The sequence below is a fragment of the Trifolium pratense genome, linkage group LG7 (genome assembly GCF_020283565.1).
Source record: "Trifolium pratense cultivar HEN17-A07 linkage group LG7, ARS_RC_1.1, whole genome shotgun sequence".
In the NCBI taxonomy this organism is placed as follows: Eukaryota; Viridiplantae; Streptophyta; class Magnoliopsida; order Fabales; family Fabaceae; genus Trifolium; species Trifolium pratense.
This window is the reverse complement of record NC_060065.1, coordinates 1762471-1786117: the sequence shown is the minus strand read 5'-3', so window position 1 is coordinate 1786117 and position 23647 is coordinate 1762471. Positions and strand designations below refer to the sequence as shown.

Below are 23647 nucleotides of genomic sequence, written 5' to 3'. Positions count from 1 at the left end.
ACTTTTCTCACTCCCTTAAAGACACATTTTTTTCCTTGTTGGGGTGAGTATACATAATTTTTCCTTCGTCTGAATGTATAATTTCCAAAGTCGTGTGCTGTTTTCAGAAAATGTGGGGTGTAAACTGTAAAGTTGGTCTAATATTTTCTAGGTTTGCATTTCAGCCCATTAGCAGAGAAATTAAAATAAAAACGCAGTTTTAAGGAGGAAAAAAAAGGTCATACTAAAATGGGCTTAATTGCACAGTGAAAGCCCAAAAACAGTTTCAAGACAAACGGTAGCGTCATGAGCAGTTATACGGTTATACGGTTAGGGGAGCATACCAGGTTCTGATATCTCATGCTTTGGTTACTATGGACGTTGCGGAAAATCTGGTCTGACATCCTCAGGTTCCTTTGAAGGTCTCCATCTTCGCGTGACGTTTATTGCGTGACAAGTTGCCCACGAGGGTGAATCTGGTTACTCGACGGGTTTTATCTTCTACAGCATCCACTTATGTTTTTGGATGTGATGAGGACGAGTCGGCACAACACTTATTCATCTCCTGCGGGATCGTTGGCTCTCTTTGGGATTTAGTGCGAGCATGGATTGGCATTCCTTGGGTGGACTTTTCTACACTGCGGGATCACTTTATCCAGTTTACATTTTCAGTTTCACGAGCGCGTCGATCATTTTTACAGCTCATCTGGCTTGTTTGAGTGTGGGTAGTTTGGACGGAGAGAAATCATCGATTGTTCACAGGCTCTGCAGAGACACCCCTCATTTTGTTGGACAAGATCAAGCTGTTCTCCTTTAGGTGGTTGAAGTCGACGAGTATTACGTTAGCTTTAAACTACCATAGCTGGTGGTCTAGTCATTTGCTTTGTTTGGGCCTTGTATGATTTGATTATGTTTTTGGTTTCTCTGACTCTTTGTAAACTTTTGTAGTCTACCTCGGTACGTCTTGTGCTGGGGAGGCCGATTATGTTAATATATCTCATTTTGGCTTGTTAAAAAAAAAGCGTCATGAGCAGTTATGTTTCAATTTTAGGATTGTTTTTGTTTTTTTGCATTGCATTTTAGGATTGTTTTATTTTAATCAGTTTTAGGGTGTAATTTTAAGTTTCAATATTTGGTGGTAATGTAATCCCTTTGGTTATAAAGTTGAAGTTTCTGCAAGTTTTTTATGCATTCTCTATTTCATTCTCCTTCCCTTCTCAGTTATCAGAATGTCTCACCTGAAATAACAAAGAAAAAACCCTACACACACAATAAAAACGAGGAATGCAACAAATAAGATATTAACTTGCAAACAAAGGTAAAATGGTCAGTTATCATAATCGTTTACCGAGTTGTTGTTGTTGTGAAATGTTATCAGTTCATCTAAGCTTTGTCTTGTCAATCTCATCTATGATTTGTCTTGTCAATCTCATCTATGTCCTATCTTGTCATTATCATCTAAGCTTCTTATGTACTCTTTCACTTAATGAAACAAATATTACTCTTTCTATGAGGTATTCTTCATCAGGGCCGACCTAACATAATATGGGGCCTAAGCTTCTTCTTATTTATTTTTCTAACTACTATTATTTAGAGAATAGATAGATATTGAGAAAGGGTAATAAAGTGGTAACTTGATTTTAGGAGAGTTTAGTTTATATAAAATTATTATTTAATCTACTCAAGACTTTTAACACGGTTACATACTCAAGTTTGAGTTCAAACTCAAAACCTTAATTACATTATAAAAGACTTCTACCGTCTCTCAACTAAATTAGAAAGATACTTATGTCATCTTATCGTGAATCTATGATATATTGTGGGACAGACTTTTCTCACTCCCTTAAAGCCATACACATACATTTTTTTCCTTGTTGGGGTGAGTATACACAATTTTTTTCATCTGTCTGAATGTATAATTTCAGAAGTCATGTGCTGTTTTTAGAAAACGTGGGGTGTAAACTGTAAAGTTGGTCTGTATTTTCTAGTTTTGGATTTCAGCCCATCAACAGGTCATACTAAAATGGGCTTAATTAACATTAATGATAGCCCAAAACTGAATGAAACAAACCCAACAACCGAAAAAAGGATGTTTTCTCTCCCCACCCCCCATGATTCTTTTATACCCCCCAATATTCCGATTTTGCCCTTGAAAAAACTTCGGTTCGCAGAAACCGAATTTTTTCTAGTGCAAATTCAAAGTAAATTTCGGTTTTCAAGGCAAAAAAAACTTCGGTTTCTATAAACCGAAGTTTTTTGCAAGGGTAAAATTGGAAACTCAGGGGTATAAAAGAATCACGGGGTGGGGAGAGAAAACATCCGAAAAAAGAAGCACGATTGTAAAAAACTAAAAATCTCATAATCCTTTCTTTCTTCGTTCTTCATTCAGAGATTAATTGATTTTGATTCCTCCCAGAACCGAACAACACAAAGCCAAACACAGCCTTTACTCATCATCATCATCATCATCATCATCATCATCATCACACACTAAACATTTCTCCTTTTCTTTTTTGGCGATGAAATTCTGTCATGGTAAGGGCGCATGATAGCCCCAACGCAAAACAATCATCACTAGTGAGCTTGGAGTGAGTGAGTGAGTAATGGAGCCTCTATTCGACCAATTCAAAGCTTTTGCTAAATCCAGCCATGACTTTTTCGACGGCATTTTCCATCCCCGCCGCAATCCGGTATTATTTCTTATCCCTCTCTCTTGCATTTTTATGTTTCTTCTAGGTTTTAACAGAATCAATTTTGAAATAAAAAATAATTGTATATAAAGTGGCGTTGAGTGAGTTGTTGGAATGTTGAAGGAGACGAGGAAATAGAATTATAATATTATTATTAGTGGTAGATACTAAATATATCATGATTACAGTAAATACTTCTTAAAGAAATGAAAAATTGCAACTTATTAATGTACTCCTTTTATAAAGAAAAAAAAAAAGAGTTTATTTTAAAAGAGTTCTGCTATTAATTAACCAAGACATCGGAGTCAAGTAGTTATTGAGCTCCCCCTTAGGCGAATAGTTCGGGAGAACCCGGGTTCGATTTTTGGTGGGAACAATTTCTAGCCGGACTTTACTTACCTTGTGGCCGAACTCTGGATTACCAGACACCCTTCCCGGAGAACTAGGGGGTTAAAAACCCAAAAAAAAGTTCTGCTATTTAATATGCAATGAATGAATTTGTGAGAAGAGAGAAAAATAGAGAAATATTGGAGAGTGAATTAGAGGGGGAAAGTAAAAATTCCTTCACAATTAAATGTTTGTGCAAACAAAAAAAACTTTTTTCCTTCATGCCAACTAACATTATCCATGTACTTGTGTGCGTCAAAGGATGCATGGTTCTTTAGCGTTCCTCTGCGGTGTGGTTTTTTTGACAGTTGTTGTCTGCTATCATAATTTCAGATTGAAATCCTTAAACGTTTACAAAGAGAAACTTTCTCGGATCTTATGAAACTCAGAGACAGACAAGAAAAGGTTGAGAGGATGCTTTCATTCTATAAATCATCCAAAGGAGGTCCTTTTCAGGAAACCAGCACCCGTGTAAGAGGACAGATGGATTTTATGGGGTCATTATTGATCATGGGCGACATTAATCAGCAGAACTCAGATATCATTAGCAGGGCTGGAATAAAAACAGGCATTGATTCGAGGTTTGTTTTTGAAACAACAATTGGTAATGAGAATGCTCTTGCTGCAGAGTTTGTTGCCACTCAGAAAGGAAGGGAAAATCATGGTGATGTTCTTGAAATGCCACTTTCTCTAACGAAACTAAGCTACACAACACATGTCAATGATTGGTTATCTCTTATGGCTGTCCCAGTGGGAGCCCAATGCAAAGATGTTGCAGTTGGGTCAAATTCTTTTGATCAGGTACTATTTATTTGTGTATGCTTCTCTGATGAATTTAACAATGTCTTTTGTTACAATTGTTGCAACTAGAATTTAGTTTGGTATTCAGTATTCCCTTAAAAGTGGAGATGTAAAATCCAGGCATTAGAACTTTAGAAGATTCGACGGTGCAAAATCATAGGCCATCAAACTGACCTCGGAATGAAAAACTTTATTAGAGTCTAGAGTACAAAATCACGTGTCTGTTATTATATACCCTAATTAGGTAAATGGTATTGGAAACATTGAAACAGCATGCCAGTTGTTCGTATTACAACAACCTAGCCATCAAAATTTTGCTACAAATTTGTTCTTAGATGGGGATTCGGGATGTTGTTCCCAAGAGTATGGAGCTTATTACCATAGCCGAGGCACATGTAAATCGAGTATCTAGTGGCAATGGTTTAGTTTGCCTCAATTTTCCTGTTGTATTTATGAATTTCTTAACTAAATGGAACATTAAGTTGATCACTTAAAATATTGGCCTATTACAATCAGCCTATAGATATATTCGTTTATGGCCATATGGATTTTAAAGAGTTGCATGCGCCATATCTGTTGTCATGTTGTGACACCAGTTTAGCTTAGAGTAAAAACAAATTTAGACCAAGATGTCATTTATAATGCTACTGTGTTTATATTTTTTGTTCCCTCAAAATTTTGCTAAGTAGGCCTTTGAAATATTGATTTTGTGTTGTTTCCATTTTAGCCAGGAAAAGGCCTCACGGATTTCTCCTCTTTTGGACCACCCCTTCTGAAATTACACAATGGTAGTGCCTTTGGCATAGCTATGAGGAAGTCACGTTTTATTGCTTCATTGGCTCAATTTGTAGCTGGACTGGGAATGCCTTCTGGTTCTAATACAATGGAGGATAGATACAGCACATTCCTACAACTCGTGTGTCAATTACCTAGAGGAACAAAGTTGTCTGTTCTTGGTAATCACCACCTGCCTTTTTTATCAAAGCAGTTTAGAAAATTGGGATCTTTTACAATTCCATTAGTCTTGTCCGACCAACATGAAGCATCTGAGACAGAACCTGAAGCATCACCCTTAACAAGGAGACAGGTCTCAGGTGGTTCTACTGCTATAATGCTGGAGTCTGAACTTGATGGCTTTACAAAACTTGGAGGTTGGGTTGAGATGAACACACTAAATCCCAAATCTCTACAATGGGCCGTAACATTGTCCGATGTTTCTGAAGATTCATTTGGCTGGGGAATGGGTCTTGGCGGAATAGGTGCGGATCATTTTCAGGCTGAAGCCTATCTAAAATTTAACATGGGTGATAAATTCTGCTTGAAGCCAGGATTTGCATACGCAACAGATGGAAATTCTGGAATAGGTGCTTTAATGCTTCGGTCTACTTGGTCCTTGTGATGATTTTCTTCTGACAATTACTATTTTTAGTCTGTTTCATTTTTCTTTTGGAAAGCCTCAAACCATGATTTTGGGATTCTGAAGAGGAATCCAAACATATTTTGTCATTTTCAGTTTGTTCAGATTCTCATTATTTTCCTCAAGGTATACACAACAACTAATCATTTTTTGTCATTTGAATTGCTTGATTCAATACATATTTTGGTTTTCGTGTTTTGTTCTGTTTTTTATTTTGATGATTTTATGTTGTTTTCTGTTCAACTGAATATTTTTTTTTATAGGCCAATGTTTATAAGTTAGTTGTCATTGTTAGTATAAGTAGAAAGCAGTTCAATTTAAATGACATCATTATTCATTAAAAGGATCGGAGTTTGAATCCACAATTTCCATCTTCTTCACACTTAAATAGATGAGTCTAGCTATTAGGCTATTAAACAATTTTTTCTTTTAGAGAAATTGAAACTATAACAAAATTTAAAGAGGGTGCATAAAATTTAAAAAGGGTAAATAACAAACAACACAGGATTAAGAATTTACAAGACTAAGCTTGTATTTATTTATCTTTTTACTTTATTTAGCTACACAGTTAATATAAAAGGACTTCGAACATTATATTTACCATTACTCCAGGTTATAGTTCCAAACAGATCTTCCTTCACAGAGGATGAAGTAGAGGAAAAAATAACTCGGTAGCTTTGTTTTTTACTACTTTTTGTAAACTCCAATTTCTCTGGAATCACTTGGAGTTTCACCCCATTGGGAGCATCAACAATGACAGAGTAAACTGTTTCATCCTCTTCACCAACATTTGTAACAGTTCTACTCACATTCACGGTTCCTTTACTAGTGAAGTTGGAGATTGCTATGGAAGGGTAATTGATGTTGGAAACATAATCGGGAGTCGATTCTTCGGGGCAACTGAAACTATCAGAGACGGTTTTAGATATAACCTTAATTGTGGATGTGTTGAGTCCTATGTAACACAAGTAGTTCAAGTAGTCAATGATGGTGGTTTCATAAACTAGCCCTGGCTGGAATGATTCAGTTGTTGTTATTTCCCCTGCTCCATAGTCATAAGGTGTGGCAACTGATCCTAAATCCGTTGTAATGGGAGCCTTCATATTGTTAATTTGAGTTGCTGCATTTAGAAAAATATTAAATTGATGAGTTACTAGATACCATTAATTGATCCTCGAGACAAAATCAATGGTTGATATGTGTAAAAATGAAAAGTCTAACCAGAGGTCATGATAGCTGATTTGATTGCAGAAGGACTCCAAGTTGGATTTCTAGATTTAATGCTGCCTGCAAGGCCTGAAACATGGGGGCATGACATGGAAGTTCCTGATATAATATTATACGGCGAGAGCTTTTTCCCTTTTGGAATATCTTCTACCTTATTTTCAATCCATGCTGCAAGAATGGCAACACCTGGTGCTGCAATATCAGGCTACAAAGAAAGAATTGTAGGTCATGTTCAGTGTTGGTAAGCAAGATCGTTATATATATACACACACGCACGCGCACTTACTTTTAGAATATTCTTTGAAAGTCCTGAAGGCCCTCTACTTGAAAAGATTGCCACCATAGGTGCAGGTTTATAATCCATGACTGTAATTGTTGGTAGAATTGTTGCTATTGGATTGCTTCAGATTTATTATATGCAAAATTATAGTAAAATTAACTAGTGATCAGTTTACCATCGTTGATTTTAATCTCAAACAAGACTCAAAATTAAATGCTAACCAAGTTCTTTTTTCTTCCCCATTAGACAGGATTTATAATAAGATATAAAAAAAAACTAAATATAGCACTAACAATGTAAAATTATCAATAAAAACTTGTCAACACAATAAATAATCACGTAACTATTTTTATTTAAAAATTGTTGCTATGGAAAATTAAACATATGTCATTGAACATAAGCGTCAAATAACTTTTCATCGATAGTTTTGTTGATCACGGAGCAACCAATAATCTCCGGCGACTTCTACACCTCCGGTGAAGTTGTTATTTGTCAACCACCTCATATTTCTAGGGGGGACTTATTAATTACTCTCTCTGGTTCTAAATATAAAAAAAAAGTTGGATCGACTAATTGATGTAACTGATCCAACTTCTATTAAGTTATCTTTTTTATATTTAGAACTAGAGATAGTAATTAATTAGACTATATGCGAATAAAATAATCGGTGAGGGTAATTTTGCCGATTTTGTTTTTGTTGTAGTTGAATTTGTGTGTGACTGCCTATGTTGTTTTTGAATTAGGGGTGCACAGAAACGATGTGTGCATATATGATTATTGATTATGCACCATCGCCAAATTCCATAAGTAGGTACTATGTTTCTTCTTAGTATTTTATAAGAATAATTTTTAATTCCGTAAGTAGTACTATGTGTAATTGTAATCTCTTATTTTGTGAGAATGATTGCAAATTTGTGTTGGAAACTTTTTCATCTGTGTTTCTTGAAGTGCTCCGGTAATAGAACTAACACAAGCAATGTTTATTAAGATGCGTTATCACCAGCGGCTAAAAAATGAAGAATGATTAATGGTGTGATTCATAACATTGAAACAAATTATTTGTCGGGAAACTATGGAGACATAATTTCAATTGTTCATAACGTGTACTTTGCATGCATAAAAGGCAAAACACAAAGTTATACAAGAACAATTATCTGAAATAATTTTTTTTTTTTTGGGATTGAAATAAATTTGTTTTAGGAGAAACAATTTTTACAAGACAAAATAGAAGGAAAAAAAAAACTCATAACATCAACCAAGAGTTAAACATAGAGCACCAAGTTTAGGTACCCAATATGCACTGGAAATCTGGAATCCCTTCGCACAATGTGTCAGAAAAAATAAGCTTTCAAGAGAGTTGTGTGTAATCCGCAATATAAGACAACAATGCAAATATATTAGAGTCCAATGATTTGGTTGTGGAAGCATGTATTTCCCATTCAAATGCAACTCAGCAGTATATGAACAATGCAATCAGATATTGCTCAAACCATATGCACTATAAACTTAAATTGCTATCTCAGTTTCCATGACATCCGAGATCGGACATGATTTGTGTTTTCATAGAAGGCACTGGCGAAGGAGAAATGCAACTTCAGACATTCTTAGTTTTTCTATAATACAGATTTGCTCGTAAAATAACCTGTTTACATATTTCGTTATTTTGTAATCCTACTTGTTAAGTGCAACAATAACACTTCAACAAAAAAAAAGAGGGTTCTCAATGCAATCAAAATAAAAATTTGTATTAAGGAGCATAATCAAAATAAATACAGCAAGAACACTTGCATGATCAAACTAAAATGAGAGCAGGAAAATGATGTAGTGCAGCCACTGTCATGTGTCATCAATGTAGCTAAGCTGTATAAATAGATGATATAATAGATTTGAATTAAAACAGGTAACATACTAACATCAAAATACATAAATCATAACTGAGAACACTTCTTCAATCTAATGTTAGAAACATCACAAGTCACAACTATGAGTAGCTAAACAAAAAAAAAACTTAGAAGCTAATTTTGTAAAGGCAAAATAATAAGCAAAAGAAACACATGACATGCAATAAGCAAACTAAAGTTGTATATATACACAGGGTTCAGATCTTCTCCATTTGGAGGGGAACTGGCAATCTCCGGTCTCCTTCACATCCATGCGATTAATTGGCTAAATGAAGGATACATTAAATGGAGGGAACCTGGACTCACCACATGACATGGCAATAAATGTATCCACCCAAAGTTGTTTTAAATTATGTCAACTTAATGTCAAATGTATCGAGTTTGTTAAACAATTCTTAAACATCGGAGTTTCTCCGCTCAACACGGCAAAAGAGCGCAGGGGCATAGCGAAGCAAGGACGGATGACAGGGTGTCTGAAAGGAACAAGGTCAGGTGGAGGGAGACGTAGGGACGAACAACGAGTCTTCTAGGAGGCAGACGGCGGTGGGGGAAGTTTTATTAAATGTTAAAATCAGAGCCATTAGATTCATTTAATGCAACATGTCATGCGGCTGTGGAGGGGACTGGAGATTGCCATTTCCTCTCCATTTGAAGAGGATCCTGACTCATAACCAACCTCCCTAATGACTTGATAAGCTAATGATACTATGATAGCATTTCCCCTTTCGGTGGTTATGGAAGCAGAGTGAGAACCTTTGATAGCACTTAGTGTAGCTTAGTTTTCAAATTGAAAAAATTAACAGATGCATACCCAGCACAACAAACATTCAAGTTATGTACTCCCTCCGTCCCAAAATATAAGCAAAAGTGAGTCAACAAAAGTAAATGTATCTGGACTAAAATTTACACCAAATACATCAACTTTTGTTGACTAGTTTTTGCTTATATTTTGGGACGGAGGGAGTATACCACAATTCTTGTATTTATCATATTAGTCACAACTCAACTCATAAACCTTTCAATGCAAAAGAGTTAAATACGAAAAGGACTTAAAAAGGAGATAAGGATAACTTTTAGCTTCTGATTAAATTCAGTGTATAATATAAGCTAAGAAAACATGGGACGGAGGGAGACTCAACCTTACCTAGTGATGAAGCTCATTATAAAACATGGGAGGAAAGTTTAGAAAACAAAAGAGAAAGGGAAATTCCTACTAATAGAATACACATCACATTTAAGACATTTCAGGTAATGAAAATTTAGGGAAGATAAAAGTTACCTGGTCCAAAATTTTGTAACTACCACCCATCATAGTAGTCTTGCAATTTAAATACAGCAAACGCTTCATTTTAATTTGCAGCCAATGCTCAGAAAAGAGTGTCCCTACGTGAAAAGTGAGCGATCTTGGAATTGTCTATCTCGTTTATTCCAACCCATTGCTGATGTACATCAGTAATAAATGACAAAAGACAAATATTGGTGATTTTCCATTCAAATAAGAAAACATAGTAATTATTAAATGATAGAAATACCCAAGATCTAGGCAGGGAAAATATTGCATTGGAAACATCAGACTCGATTACTTTTATAAATATGAAGATAAAGATATAGAATCAACTATAAAAACGACAAATGTATCCTTTCTGCTCGAGACAACTATGAGATAAAACAAATTTAAAAAACAAAGCTCTCTTTCAAGACAAAAATGGTACATATATCCGGTGCTATGATAGAATATTGGTTTAAATAATGATAAAGATGCCTAGCTACGATTGAGCAGCAGCCCATACTCTGTTAAGTTATAAAATCTAAAAAGCAAGAGAGGGAAAAATTCAACAGATTTGGTCTATGAATGATAAATCAAACTGCAGTTTTCTTGTTCCTGAAATTTTCCTTCATCATGGCAAATTTCTTCTTGCACTGGTTCACAGTCTTCCCAGGTACAGCTGCGGCTACTCGTTCCCATCTCTGGTTAGCTTCCTTTGGAAAGGTTTTTAAAGCTTGAACTAGTGCTCTTTCCTGTACTGCAGACCACACTTCCAGTTCTGAAACTCCTTGAGATTCTTCCGAGTTGATGATGTTTTTTGTTGCTGTAGTTGTCGTCATCGTCGGTGCTGTTGGTGTTGTTTTTGTCGTTGCCACTGGTGTTGGTGTTGTTTTTGTCGTTGCCACTGGTGTTGGTATTGATGCTGTTGTTGGTGTTGTTGTTGTTGAGAAGGCAGGACTATTTTCGGGTGTTGTTGCTGGTATTGATACCCCTTCCAGTTCTTCTCTGGTTGACAGTGGAGATGCAATTGATTGTGCAGCAGGCTTCCTTTTCTCAAGAAATGTGTCAAAAGCTTTGGCTGTATCGGGCTTCTGGAGGAGAACGGTTTTAGTAGCTTTCAATATTTCTTCAACAGATCTTCCAGTGCCAATGTATTCTGAAACAACCTCCCATCTCCTTGAAGTTCCTTTGGGAAACTTTTGCACTCCTTTCCTCAATAGCTCGATCTCTTCTTTAGTCCAAGGTTTCTCCTTCTTCTCTGCATAGCCTGCTAGAGAACTACTGCTTCCATTAGCCTTGACAGTGCCATTTTGTTGATTACTTTTCTCATCAACATGTTTCTTGCCACTCACTGCATCTCTTAGAGCTTCTGCCTGCTCTAACAGCTCTTTGCCTTCCATTTTCTCGCACAAACCCCTCAACTGATCAATATCAAATGACATACAAAGCTCTTCTACATCGTCTTCAGAAATATCAAATATGTGTTGTGACGAGATAGGTCCTGAGAGAGTTCGAAGGCGTGTCCGCTCCTTCCGCAAGAGCTTTTTCTCTTTCTCCCTCACCTTTTTCTGTTGCAAAGCAGCTTCAGCAGCTTTTTTATCTTCCTCTGCTTTTCGTTTTTTCTCCTCTTCAGCAATTCTGGCTGCTTCTTCCTCCTCCAACTTCTTTGCCATGAACTTGGACTCTTTTTTCCTTTTCTTCTCAGCCTTTATCTCTTCCTTTCTTCTCAATATTCTAGGGTCCCTCTTATAAGCATTTTCAACAAGAGTGCGGATCCGTACATATTCTTCCTTCCTAGCTTTTTCCGAAAGTTTTGCATTCTGCCTTTCCATCCACCTTTTATGCTCTCGATTTTCAGCTTGATCAAGATCACACTCATCCTCCTGGGGAAACTCTCTCCAGCTTTTAAAGGAATACCAAAAATCGTAGAAACTGTCAACTTCCTTTATTGAAGTCTTATCATCACCTAATGATGGAATTGGTTGAGTAACCGACCACCGCCCATTCCTCATAAAAGCTGGACCAAACACCTTGAAGAAGTCTTGTGGAGCACAGTCGGTGGGAATCTCGTCATCAAACTCATCGGTAGAATCATAAATTCTTCTCTTGGTCGGATCAACCAACACTTCATATGCCTCCTGGATTGCCAGGAAATGAGTTTCTATTTCAACCTTCTTAGCCTCCTTCGCAGCCTCAGTTTCCTCGGCAAGAAGAAGAGCAGCTTGTTTGTCCGGATGAAACCTCAAGGCAGTGTCACGATAGCTTTTACGAATTTGATCTTCCGTAGCAAGATACCTAAGATGGCTCAACCCCAATAATGCATAGTGGTCCTGTTGTTGTTTGTCTTTATCCCCAGATTTCTTTTTGCTCTTGCTGCTATAAGAATCAGTTGGCAAATAAGCCTGTTCCTTATCGCCAACCACTTTCTTATTATCATCTTTGTTATCTTTTTCTTCATTAACACCCATAAGTTTAAGTGCAGCAGAATGAAAAGAATGACCTGCCGGCTCATATTTCAACGCCTTAGCCGGTAGACAATTCGACGAAACAAAAATAGGCTTCCCATCTACAATCTCAGGTGAGTAAGTAATGAGACGATATTTTGTATGAACAGCCATCGTGGAGGCTGGCCAACAAAATATAAAAATCTGTTAATCCCTCAAATTCAACTTGGTAAATACTCCAACCTGCATCGGAAAATTTGTACCAACAAATAATTCAGATTATAAACAATTAACAATAAGATAAATAAACAATAAATTGAGCTCATAATGCAAACAAAGATGGTTGCAAATATCAATATATAATATTTTAGATTGTAATTAACTTGAAGTAGCAATTAATTAACATATAAACAGAATAGCAAAGAGAAATAACTGTGGCCACAGACAAAAAAAAATCAGATTATAAATAAATTAACAGAAAAGATGAAAAAGAATTAATAGATCGACGTACCTCAGGTGGAAGAGATGGAAAAGTGTTGATGTGCGGCGATCGGAGTGGAAAATGGAAGTAGGTTTAGAGATGGCGAAGGAATTAAGTGTTTTTATTTTTAGGGTTCAGAGTGAGAGTTGGGAAGCATCGGTCATATCATAACTAAGCTGCTCAAACACGTGTCTTAACTCTTATACGGTTGGAAAAAAGTTGAGGCAATTAGGTCATTTTGCTCCAATAATTTAGGTTTTTCTAAAAAAAAATAAATATTTTTTTTAAGCAAATAAATATTGTTTTTTTTACAGTAAATAAATATTGTTATATGTACCGATGATTTATTTATGGGTAATATTATTTTTTTTTTGAAGAAAAGATATTTATTAATAACAAACTAGGGAGGGTACAAAAGACCCATATCTTTTTGGATATGGGGAGAAATACAAGTAGGAAAAGAATTTAGTCAATTCATGGACGACTCGGTTTCCTCCTCTATTGACCCAAGAAATTGAAGAGCTAGGGTTTGCTTTGAGGAAAGAAATGCATCGTTCGACTACACGACCCCAATTCTTCCTCATATGGGTAATATTGTTAATCATGCTAGGAAATATGATTTTGAGTTCATACACATTTTTTAGACTGAAGATAAAGTAAATGTTTTTTAGAAAATGATCAATACGATAAACATAATTAAAGTTAAGGAACTAATTTATAATATTGTTTAGTCGAGAAACCAATAAATAAGTTAAGAGATTAATTGTCCAATTTAACCTTTTTATTTAAAGTTAGACCATAACAATATAAAAGGTATAAACAAAACTAACTTACAAACGGAAACTAACTACCGTAAAAATAAAACAAATATTAAAAATATATCTCATCATAAAATTTAATTCAACCGACAATATTTATAGCAGTAAGTTAGACATCTTCTCCTGTTTCATTTACAAAATAGAGGAAGTAAAAGTAAATTTGAGTCTTTTTTTTTATACACAAATGCACAGCCTTTTTGAAGAAAAACAGACTATGTTCTTGAATCTTGATATAAATGTTAGATAATATGGTAGCGACTTTATAATATTTATTTTTTTTACGGTTACTTTATTATATGTGAATTTTTTTGTTATAATTGAACTTAAGGTCGTTTAATCTTTTTTAAAAAAGAAAATGAAATAAAAATGGCAACTGGAAAAGATGTTCTCCCCCTCTCCTTTAATTATTGAACGGAACTATGCCCCCACCCCCCCCCCCCCACAATTTTTTTTTTGCCCTTGCTAAAACTAAGAAAGGACAACACAATGAGGAGCAGCCTAGCTATGATTAAGATGCCTAGCTATGATTAAGCAGCAGCCTATATTCTGTTGAAGTTGTAAAATCTAAAAAGCATGAGGGAAAAAATCAACAGCTATGGGCTATGAACTATAAATCAAACAGCAGTTTTCTTGTTCCTGAAATTTTCCTTCATCATGGCAAATTTTTTCTAACTTTATTAGAGTCAAGAGTACAAAATCACGTGTCTGTTATTATATGCCCTAATTAGGTAAATGGTATTGGAAACATTGAAACAGCATGCCAGTTGTTAGTATTACAAGAACCCAGCCATCAAAATTTTGCTACAAATTTGTTCTTGGATGGGGATTCGGGATGTTGTTCCCAAGAGTATGGAGCTTATTACCATAGCCGAGGCACATGTAAATCGAGTATCTAGTTGCAATGGTTTAGTTTGCCTCAATTTTCCTGTTGTATTTATGAATTTTTTAACTAAATGGAACATTAAGTTGATCACTTAAAATATTGGCCTATTACAATCAGCCTAGATATATTCTTTTATGGCCATATGGATTTTAAAAAGTTGCATGCGCCATATCTGTTGTCATGTTGTGACATCAGTTTAGCTTAGAGTAAACACAAATTTAGACCAAGATGTCATTTATCATGCTACTGTGTTTATATTTTTTGTTCCCTCAAAATTTTGCTAAGTAGGCCTTTGAAATATTGATTTTGTGTTGTTTCCATTTTAGCCAGGAAAAGGCCTCACGGATTTCTCCTCTTTTGGACCACCCCTTCTGAAATTACACAATGGTAGTGCCTTTGGCATAGCTATGAGGAAGTCACGTTTTATTGCTTCATTGGCTCAATTTGTAGCTGGACTGGGAATGCCTTCTGGTTCTAATACAATGGAGGATAGATATAGCACATTCCTACAACTCGTGTGTCAATTACCCAGAGGAACAAAGTTGTCTGTTCTTGGTAATCACCACCTGCCTTTTTTATCAAAGCAGTTTAGAAAATTGGGATCTCTTACAATTCCACTAGTCTTGTCCGACCAACATGAAGCATCTGAGACAGAACCTGAAGCATCACCCTTAACAAGGAGACAAGTCTCAGGTGGTTCTACTGCTATAATGCTGGAGTCTGAACTTGATGGCTTTACAAAACTTGGAGGTTGGGTTGAGATGAACACACTAAATCCCAAATCTCTACAATGGGCCGTAACATTGTCCGATGTTTCTGAAGATTCATTTGGCTGGGGAATGGGTCTTGGCGGAATAGGTGCGGATCATTTTCAGGCTGAAGCCTATCTAAAATTTAACATGGGTGATAAATTCTGCTTGAAGCCAGGATTTGCATACGCAACGGATGGAAATTCTGGAATAGGTGCTTTAATGCTTCGGTCTACTTGGTCCTTGTGATGATTTTCTTCTGACAATTACTATTTTTAGCCTGTTTGTTCAGATTCTCATTATTTTCCTCAAGGTATACACAGCAACTAATCATTTTTTGTCATTTGAATTACTTGATTCAATACATATTTTGGTTTTCGTGTTTTGTTCTGTTTTTTATTTTGATGATTTTATGTTGTTTTCTGTTCAACTGAAGATTTTTTTTATAGGCCAAGTATTATAAGTTAGTTGTCATTGTTAGTATAAGTAGAAAGTAGTTCAATTTAAATGACATCATTATTCATTAAAAGGATCGGAGTTTGAATCCACAATTTACATCATCTTCACACTTAAATGGATGAGTCTAGCTATTAGGCTATTAAACAATTTTTTTTTAGAGAAATTGAAACTATAACAAAATTTAAAGAGGGTGCATAAAATTTAAAAAGGGTAAATAACAAACAACACAGGATTAAGAATTTACAAGACTAAGCTTGTATTTATTTATCTTTTTATTTTATTTAGCTACACAGTTAATATAAAAGGACTTCGAACATTATATTTACCATTACTCCAGGTTATAGTTCCAAACAGATCTTCCTTCACAGAGGATGAAGTAGAGGAAAAAATAACTTGGTAGCTTTGTTTTTTACTACTTTTTGTAAACTCCAATTTCTCTGGAATCACTTGGAGTTTCACCCCATTGGGAGCATCAACAATGACAGAGTAAACTGTTTCATCCTCTTCACCAACATTTGTAACAGTTCTACTCACATTCACGGTTCCTTTACTAGTGAAGTTGGAGATTGCTATGGAAGGGTAATTGATGTTGGAAACATAATCGGGAGTCGATTCTTCGGGGCAACTGAAACTATCGGAGACGGTTTTAGATATAACCTTAATTGTGGTTGTGTTGAGTCCTATGTAACACAAGTAGTTCAAGTAGTCAATGGTGGTGGTTTCATAAACTAGCCCTGGCTGGAATGATTCAGTTGTTGTTATTTCCCCTGCTCCATAGTCATAAGGTGTGGCAACTGATCCTAAATCTGTTGTAATGGGAGCCTTCATATTGTTAATTTGAGTTGCTGCATTTAGAAAAATATTAAATTGATGAGTTACTAGATACCATTAATAGATCCTCGAGACAAAATCGATGATTGATATGTGTAAAAATGAAAAGTCTAACCAGAGGTCATGATAGCTGATTTGATTGCAGAAGGACTCCAAGTTGGATTTCTAGATTTAATGCTGCCTGCAAGGCCTGAAACATGGGGGCATGACATGGAAGTTCCTGATATAATGTTATACGGCGAGAGCTTTTTCCCTTTTGGAATATCTTCTACCTTATTTTCAATCCATGCTGCAAGAATGGCAACACCTGGTGCTGCAATATCAGGCTACAAAGAAAGAATTGTTGGTCATGTTTAGTGTTGGTAAGCAAGATCGTTATATATATAGACACACACGCACGCGCACTTACTTTTAGAATATTCTTTGAAAGTCCTGAAGGCCCTCTACTTGAAAAGATTGCCACCATAGGTGCAGGTTTATAATCCATGACTGTAATTGTTGGTAGAATTGTTGCTATTGGATTGCTTCAGATTTATTATATGCAAAATTATAGTAAAATTAACTAGTGATCAGTTTACCATCGTTGATTTTAATCTCAAACAAGACTCAAAATTAAATTCTAACCAAGTTCTTTTTTCTTCCCCACTAGAACATCGACCCGTGCGGTGCACGGGTCTGATTAGCTGTAAGTTATATAATGATTAAATAAGATATGATAATTTCAATAATGTAAGGTATATGAAAAAAGTTGAATAACATTAAACGATAGTTCAACAATTATTTTGGAAAAATATTCATACAAAGAAAATTATGTTATATTACGGAAGACTTCCTTATAGACCACATTCGAAGTCTTAGTCGTATCTTCACCATCATCATCGATGATCAATATTTTTAATCCTTTTCTAGAAGTAACTCTTGAAATTGCAACATACAACTGACCATGTGAAAACACTGGCGACAGAAGATATATCCCAACATGCTTTAAAGATTGTCCCTGACTCTTATTAATAGTCATCGCAAAAGAAATCATTATAGGAAATTGTCTCCGTTGAAATTTAAAAGGAATTCTCACGTCAGATGGTGTCAGAGAAAATCTAGGTATGAAAACCCGATCACCAATATTACTTCATGAAATAATTTTTCTTTCAAGAGCACGTTTTCCCAATCTCGTAATAATAAGCAAGGTTATCAAAACCGGACCGGACGGACCGTGAACCGGTCATGAAAACGGTTCGGTTTTGAGCAAAAAAACGGATAGGAAAACGACCGGTAAAAAACGCGTGAACCGGGGTCGGACCGGGTCGAACCGGCGAACCGGCCGGGCGGTTCAAGCGGTTTTGCAGTTTTTTTTTTTTTTTAAAAAAAATAGGGCAAAACGACGTCGTTTTAAATTTTTTTTTTAAATGAAACAAAACAACGACGTCGTAGGAATAAGAAAGGTTTTTGTTTTTCATCTATTTTTCATTTGGTTTGAATTATAAATTTTATTTTATGTTGACTTGTGATATTTTATCTTTTTAATGTGTGAAATTATGAAATATTGAGCAATTATTCATATATATTTATTTATATATTAATTAAAATATATATTTAATTAAAAACGGTTCGACCCCGATTGAACCCGGTCCGACCAATTGAACCTTGAACCGGTGAGCTCGCCGGTTCGATGACCGGTCCGGTTCTGACAACCTTGATAATAAGTCTTGTACCATTGCATAATCCTAATTTTTGATTCAAATTCCTTAATAGCATAACTGGAACTACAACTTTAAGTCTCAACTTGTGATTTGGAAGTCCCGACGTAGAAATCATGTTCAAAAATTCGGGAGTATGAACATCATCCACTGTTTGACCGTCTACATTTTGTGTGAGTGGAGTATCATAACTCAATTATGTTTTTTCTTCACCAGGAATTAAATCCAACATATAATCATTTATTGTGTCGACTATTGAATTTTTAGGAGCTAGTATAACTCTATTTTGGAAATACGTTATATCGTTCATGTTTTGTAAAAGTTGGTGATAGGTGTTTTCAACGATAGAAGCAAGATGATCACCTAAACTTGGAATCAACAAATCTGATGGAATGTCAAGTTCTAAATCATCGTCGTTGTCATCTCCAATTTATCCATCGCCAATACCCAAAACCCATTCAGAAAACAATCTTCTTTGTTCAACGTCTGCACTCGAAGCACCACCGAGAAGCCTCATGTTTTTACTCAATGTTAAAACTTCACAAAAATTCCAAAGAACTAAAGAATTAATAGTAGCATGAACAACTTCTGGCCTTGTACCTTTGGGTATTACTGGTAGAATTTGTCTAAAATCTCCGCCAAAAACAACAACTTTCCCACCGAAAGGAATGTGTTTATTTTTTTCATCGACAAACTTGAGAATATATTTTAAAGTTCGATCAACAGCTTCGAAACAGTGTTTGTGCATCATTGGTGCTTCATCACATATAATGGCCTTTGCTTTTTGTATTAATAGCGCCAAAGGGCTTTTAGGAACTATGGTACATGTTGAAAACTCGTCAACATTCAGAGGAATACAAAACCTTGAATGTGTTGTTCTACGTACCGCCAGGTATAAGCAATGTAGCGATCCCACTTGAGGCAACTGTTAAAACTATCTCACCTTTTGAGCGTAATGCGGCTGACATGACCCTCTAGATAAATGTCTTCCATGTACCGCCATAACCATAAAGAAAAAACACACCAGGTTTGTTTTCGTTAACTCTTGTCATGATTGTGCCATATACTTTACGTTGCTCTGAAGTCATAGTTAACATCAATCTAACATGTTCCTCAGCTAATGATTGTCTGTTATAATTCAATTCGTCGTGTATTAAACTGTTTTGTATATCATGAACTAATAATGTGTCTGCTCTAGGCATTGGAGGATAATCTTTTAAACTCTTCCCATAACTACGTAACATCATCTCAATATCTGCTAGTGCATATTATATTAATTGATCATCGGTTAATATTAAATCTGCAATGTTAAAATCAAAATAATGAATGTGATTAGTGACATGACTATGGTTGTGTTTGGTTGTATTGCAAAAAAAATTGATTTAGCAGAATTGAGTTTGATAATAACTTTCCAAATCACACATGATAATAACTTTCCAAATCTCACATGATAATTATTCTCTAAATTTATGACCCGGTAGAAAAAAATCATTGATCAGGAAAGACATAAAAATATTTCGTTTCAACAATAATTTTGATATGATATACTTTTAAAATTGATGGTGCTTATCAATTATTGCACATAATTTTAATCACAATTGGTATACTTGCCATAGTGGTTGGAAATATTGCTTTGCACTAAAGAGTTGCCGGTTCAAATCCTAATCAAGACAAAATTGTATTATTTTTTAATAAAAATTACAAGATAAAATGGAGGGAAAACAGAGAAAACAAATTAGGGTTTAGGATTTGCTTGTGTATACAAGCTTATAATATAAAAGATTAGACAGGATTTATAATAAGATATAAAAAAAAACTAAATATAGCACTAACAATGTAAAATTATCAATAAAAACTTGTCAACACAATAAATAATCACGTAACTATTTTTATTTAAAAATTGTTGCTATGGAAAATTAAACATATGTCATTGAACATAAGCGTCAAATAACTTTTCATCGATAGTGCAAATCTATTAATCTCGATATATATTATAATAATCTTTATCAAATTTAATAAAATGAAAACTTTAAAATTCTTACCTTGTTGAATTGACATATTGGAGGATTGTGGAAGCATCTTTCGATCGAATCACAGTTGCTGGGAAGTCTCCATAACTATTTGCCACTGCTCCTTCTTTGTCAGTAATATGAACAAGACCTAATCCACCCACCTCTTTCACTGTATTAATTTTTGCCTTAGTTGTTTGACGATCATCTATACCATCGCATACAACAATCTTTCCTTCGACTTTATTCTTATCTAATGAACTTGTGTGACATTGTCTGCAATTTGAAAATTTTGTATAACTTCAATACATTGCTTTTGATTATGTCCAACAAGTTTAAGTTAATTCATTCTCATGTAATTTTTGCACACATACCTTGCTTCAGCTAAGTCAGCGGTAGTTGTCTTTGCAGATTCTCCAGTTATCAATGGATAATCAGCAGATTTTGAAAGAGGTGAGAAATTTATGGCTTTGCCCTGAAGAATAACAATCAATTACCAAACATCAATGGATAATCTTGTACCTTTTTGTTTACTATATCTTGGAGTGAGTACTAGAAATTTTACCTTGACAACTTTGTTATTACCCAAGACAACATTGGACTGAAGATCACGATCAATGGTGGTGGCTGCAACAGTTAATATCCAAGGTGCGTCGTTAACAACCGTCATTTGCTTTGGTCCATAATTCCCAGCTGAGCAAACTACCACAATGCCGTGCTCTACAGCGTGGAAAGCTCCAATTGCAATCGGGTCAGATGTCAAGTTTGGTCGGAAAAATGGAGATGCACCCAGAGAGAGAGACAGCACATCAACTCCGTCAGAAATGGCATCGTCGAATGCTGCAAGGATGCCAGAACCATAACAGGCTGGAAAACACACTTTGTAAATTGCCAACCTCGATTCAGGAAACCCGCCTTTTGCTGTCCCTTCCGCAAGACCGTAGTATGATGCACCACTCGCGGCTTTACCTGCCGCCGTAGACGCTGTGTGGGATCCATGTCCATATGTATCCCTCACCGTGGCTTCATCCGTATCATGGTTAGGGTAATACCTTGCTCCTATTATCTTCCTAAAAATGAAAATAAAATCATAGCATGTGTTACTCTACTGGACACCACAAATAAAGTAAACATAGAAAGAAGGTTAGGATCAAACAAGTTTCATATTGTATTTTACAATATTTTGTTACTAAATCTGAACCAAATTGTTGAAGAATATGTTAGTTTTATTCGATTCAATTTAATTGAATTGACATTTTAAGAAAATTAATACTTATTTGTGAAAATCTAAAAGAAATTACGTAATTTTTTCCTATATAAGAATTTTAGCATACTTAAGAACTATATAATATAGTGACACTGCTTTACTCATTTAGAACCATATACTCAATTTTTTATGCTATTAATGTTTTAAAAAAATGCATAAATAAAATATATTTTTCAAGATAATACTATTAATTAATATAGGTTGTATTTTTGGATATATTGGTTTATTGATTTGGTAGTGTTAAGTAGGTTGTAGTTTTCTTTTCTTTCTTTGCTTTTCTCATATGGATGAGGAATTGAGTTTTTATTTTATTTTATTTACCTGTTACAATTAGATGAGTTGAAGTCATTCGATGTCATGCAAGTGCCTTTCCAACCGGATGGAATAGGATTCATTCCATTGTCTGAAAAACTTGCCGCTTCTGGCCATATACCTGAATTAATTAATAAAATGATGAAACAAATCAATCAAGTATCAATATAATTAATTCATGAAAAGGATAGAGTAACTAGCTAGTGAATGTATGTTACGTACATTTACATTAAATAACTGATGTATTTTATCAATATTATAGACTAGATACACCAGTTATTGGAGGAAGTAATTAATAACCAACCTGTGTCTAACATGCCAATTACAATGTCCGATGAAGAGGAAGATGAATTGGAGAGGGTCTTGTCGATTTTGACTTGAGTTTGCAACTTGAGAAAATCCCAAGAATGTGTTGTATGGAGCTTTAGAATGGGATCAGGGAACACAGACACAACTCCAGGTTGCCGAGCAATTGAATTTGCTTCACTTTTCGATAAACGAGCCGCAAAGCCCGAAAATCCGTGCTTGTAATTGTGTATTAGAGCCTTCTCACTCCTATATAATTTACATCATTAATCACTATTTAGTCACATTTCACAATACTAGCTAGTTGAACATATGATCATATATATGCAAACCAATTATTAATTACCTTCTTAACACAGTGTTTAAAACATGGGCATGATCTTTGCGAAGGGAACCATCAGTTGAATCTGCAGCTCCCATATAAACAATATAAACTTGATTCTCATTATCTGATTGAGTGATGTGATCAGCTGAAGATAATCTTAACTCTCCAAGAAAAATGAAGAGATAGTAAAATATTAGTATCAATAAAATTGGATTTGCTTTCATGTTTAGTATTCTCTTGAATTGAACAACTTAGCTTTGATGGTGTTCAATTAGCATGCTTGGTGTAGCCTCTGCCCGCACACATATAAGAAGCAATATTATGTCTACTTAAAGTAAATAAGTTAGTGCTCTATATGTGTCAACATTTAATTATATGATTTATATGGAATAATGATATATATGAGATAGTTATATCATCATATCATCATAAACTCTAAGGTTAGGTACTCTACCAAAAAACTTTAAGGTTAGGTCTAGTGGTTAAAAACCATGTACTATTGTCACATTTTTTTTTCTTCGTCAAGTAGTCCAATAACTAGAAAATTTATCTTGGTGAATAAGTGTAGTGTCCGGGGTTCGAATCCCGGCTCCTGCACATAAAGTGTGATGTCCCTGCCAACCGAGATAAGCTCACAGGAACAGAGATAATCACATTTTATCTTATACGTTCTTTAATATGTTTTCCTTACAGAAATAATTTTATTTGAAGTGTATCGAACATTAGAATACGGGTATACTACTATATCTCTCGTCAAAATTTAAACATTGATACGGATACGATGTGAGAGTTTAAATTCTTCTTCTAGTCGAGAACAAATTGGTTCTTTTGAGCATTTTATGAGTTAATAATGTAAAGGCATAGTAGATTGTCTTGTTTGATTTTGCAATTTTATATTCTTTTCACTAATATGCTATGGTGGAATTAATGCATGCGCATTCCTTATTACTTATTAGTAGTAGCTAGTACATAAGCGTTAAGCTCCATCCACGCAAAGTGCGCCATTTGAAGATATATCAAAATATGAAGATCATAGCACATAACCACAAATATATACTATAGGATATAAGTTCATGTATAAATAACCGACACTCTCAAGTGGAAATGCTTTCACTTT

General features: G+C 35.0%; 5 protein-coding genes across 6 annotated transcripts; 2 read left to right on the top strand and 3 right to left on the bottom strand.

The window, feature by feature from the left end:
- The first annotated feature begins 2296 nt into the window (after positions 1-2296).
- On the top strand, positions 2297-7705 carry LOC123898881. 2 transcript variants are annotated; one of them, XR_006805458.1, is made up of 4 exons: positions 2297-2669; positions 3390-3857; positions 4585-5400; positions 5887-5905. XR_006805458.1 is itself a non-coding variant. In XM_045949910.1 (3 exons), exons 1-3 carry the CDS (start codon positions 2583-2585, stop codon positions 5254-5256), a joined length of 1227 nt encoding a protein of 408 aa, XP_045805866.1. In that variant the 5' UTR covers positions 2297-2582; the 3' UTR covers positions 5257-7705. The 2 variants fall into 2 exon arrangements, 1 of the variants encoding a protein (XP_045805866.1); XM_045949910.1 differs by having other exon boundaries at positions 4585-7705.
- Positions 5835-6926, bottom strand: LOC123898882 (CO(2)-response secreted protease-like). Its single transcript, XM_045949911.1, has 3 exons — positions 6788-6926; positions 6496-6706; positions 5835-6394 (listed from the first exon to the last, which is right to left on the bottom strand). Exons 1-3 carry the CDS (start codon positions 6863-6865, stop codon positions 5835-5837), a joined length of 849 nt encoding a protein of 282 aa, XP_045805867.1. The 5' UTR covers positions 6866-6926.
- Positions 7706-10295: 2590 nt separating the features above from the next.
- On the bottom strand, positions 10296-13100 carry LOC123897348 (dnaJ homolog subfamily C member 2-like). The gene is made up of 2 exons (XM_045947948.1): positions 12905-13100; positions 10296-12636 (listed from the first exon to the last, which is right to left on the bottom strand). The coding sequence occupies exon 2, from the start codon at positions 12565-12567 to the stop codon at positions 10543-10545; it is 2025 nt and encodes a 674-aa protein (XP_045803904.1). The 5' UTR covers positions 12568-12636; positions 12905-13100; the 3' UTR covers positions 10296-10542.
- Positions 13101-14511: 1411 nt separating this feature from the next.
- Positions 14512-15604, top strand: LOC123900088. The gene is made up of 2 exons (XM_045951404.1): positions 14512-14571; positions 14902-15604. Exons 1-2 carry the CDS (start codon positions 14512-14514, stop codon positions 15571-15573), a joined length of 732 nt encoding a protein of 243 aa, XP_045807360.1. The 3' UTR covers positions 15574-15604.
- Positions 15605-16015: 411 nt separating this feature from the next.
- Positions 16016-22982, bottom strand: LOC123897492 (CO(2)-response secreted protease-like). Its single transcript, XM_045948155.1, has 9 exons — positions 22552-22982; positions 22204-22454; positions 21909-22020; positions 20886-21390; positions 20695-20795; positions 20354-20596; positions 17024-17138; positions 16730-16940; positions 16016-16628 (listed from the first exon to the last, which is right to left on the bottom strand). The coding sequence occupies exons 1-9, from the start codon at positions 22752-22754 to the stop codon at positions 16069-16071; spliced, it is 2301 nt and encodes a 766-aa protein (XP_045804111.1). The 5' UTR covers positions 22755-22982; the 3' UTR covers positions 16016-16068.
- Between the last annotated feature and the right edge of the window lie 665 nt (positions 22983-23647).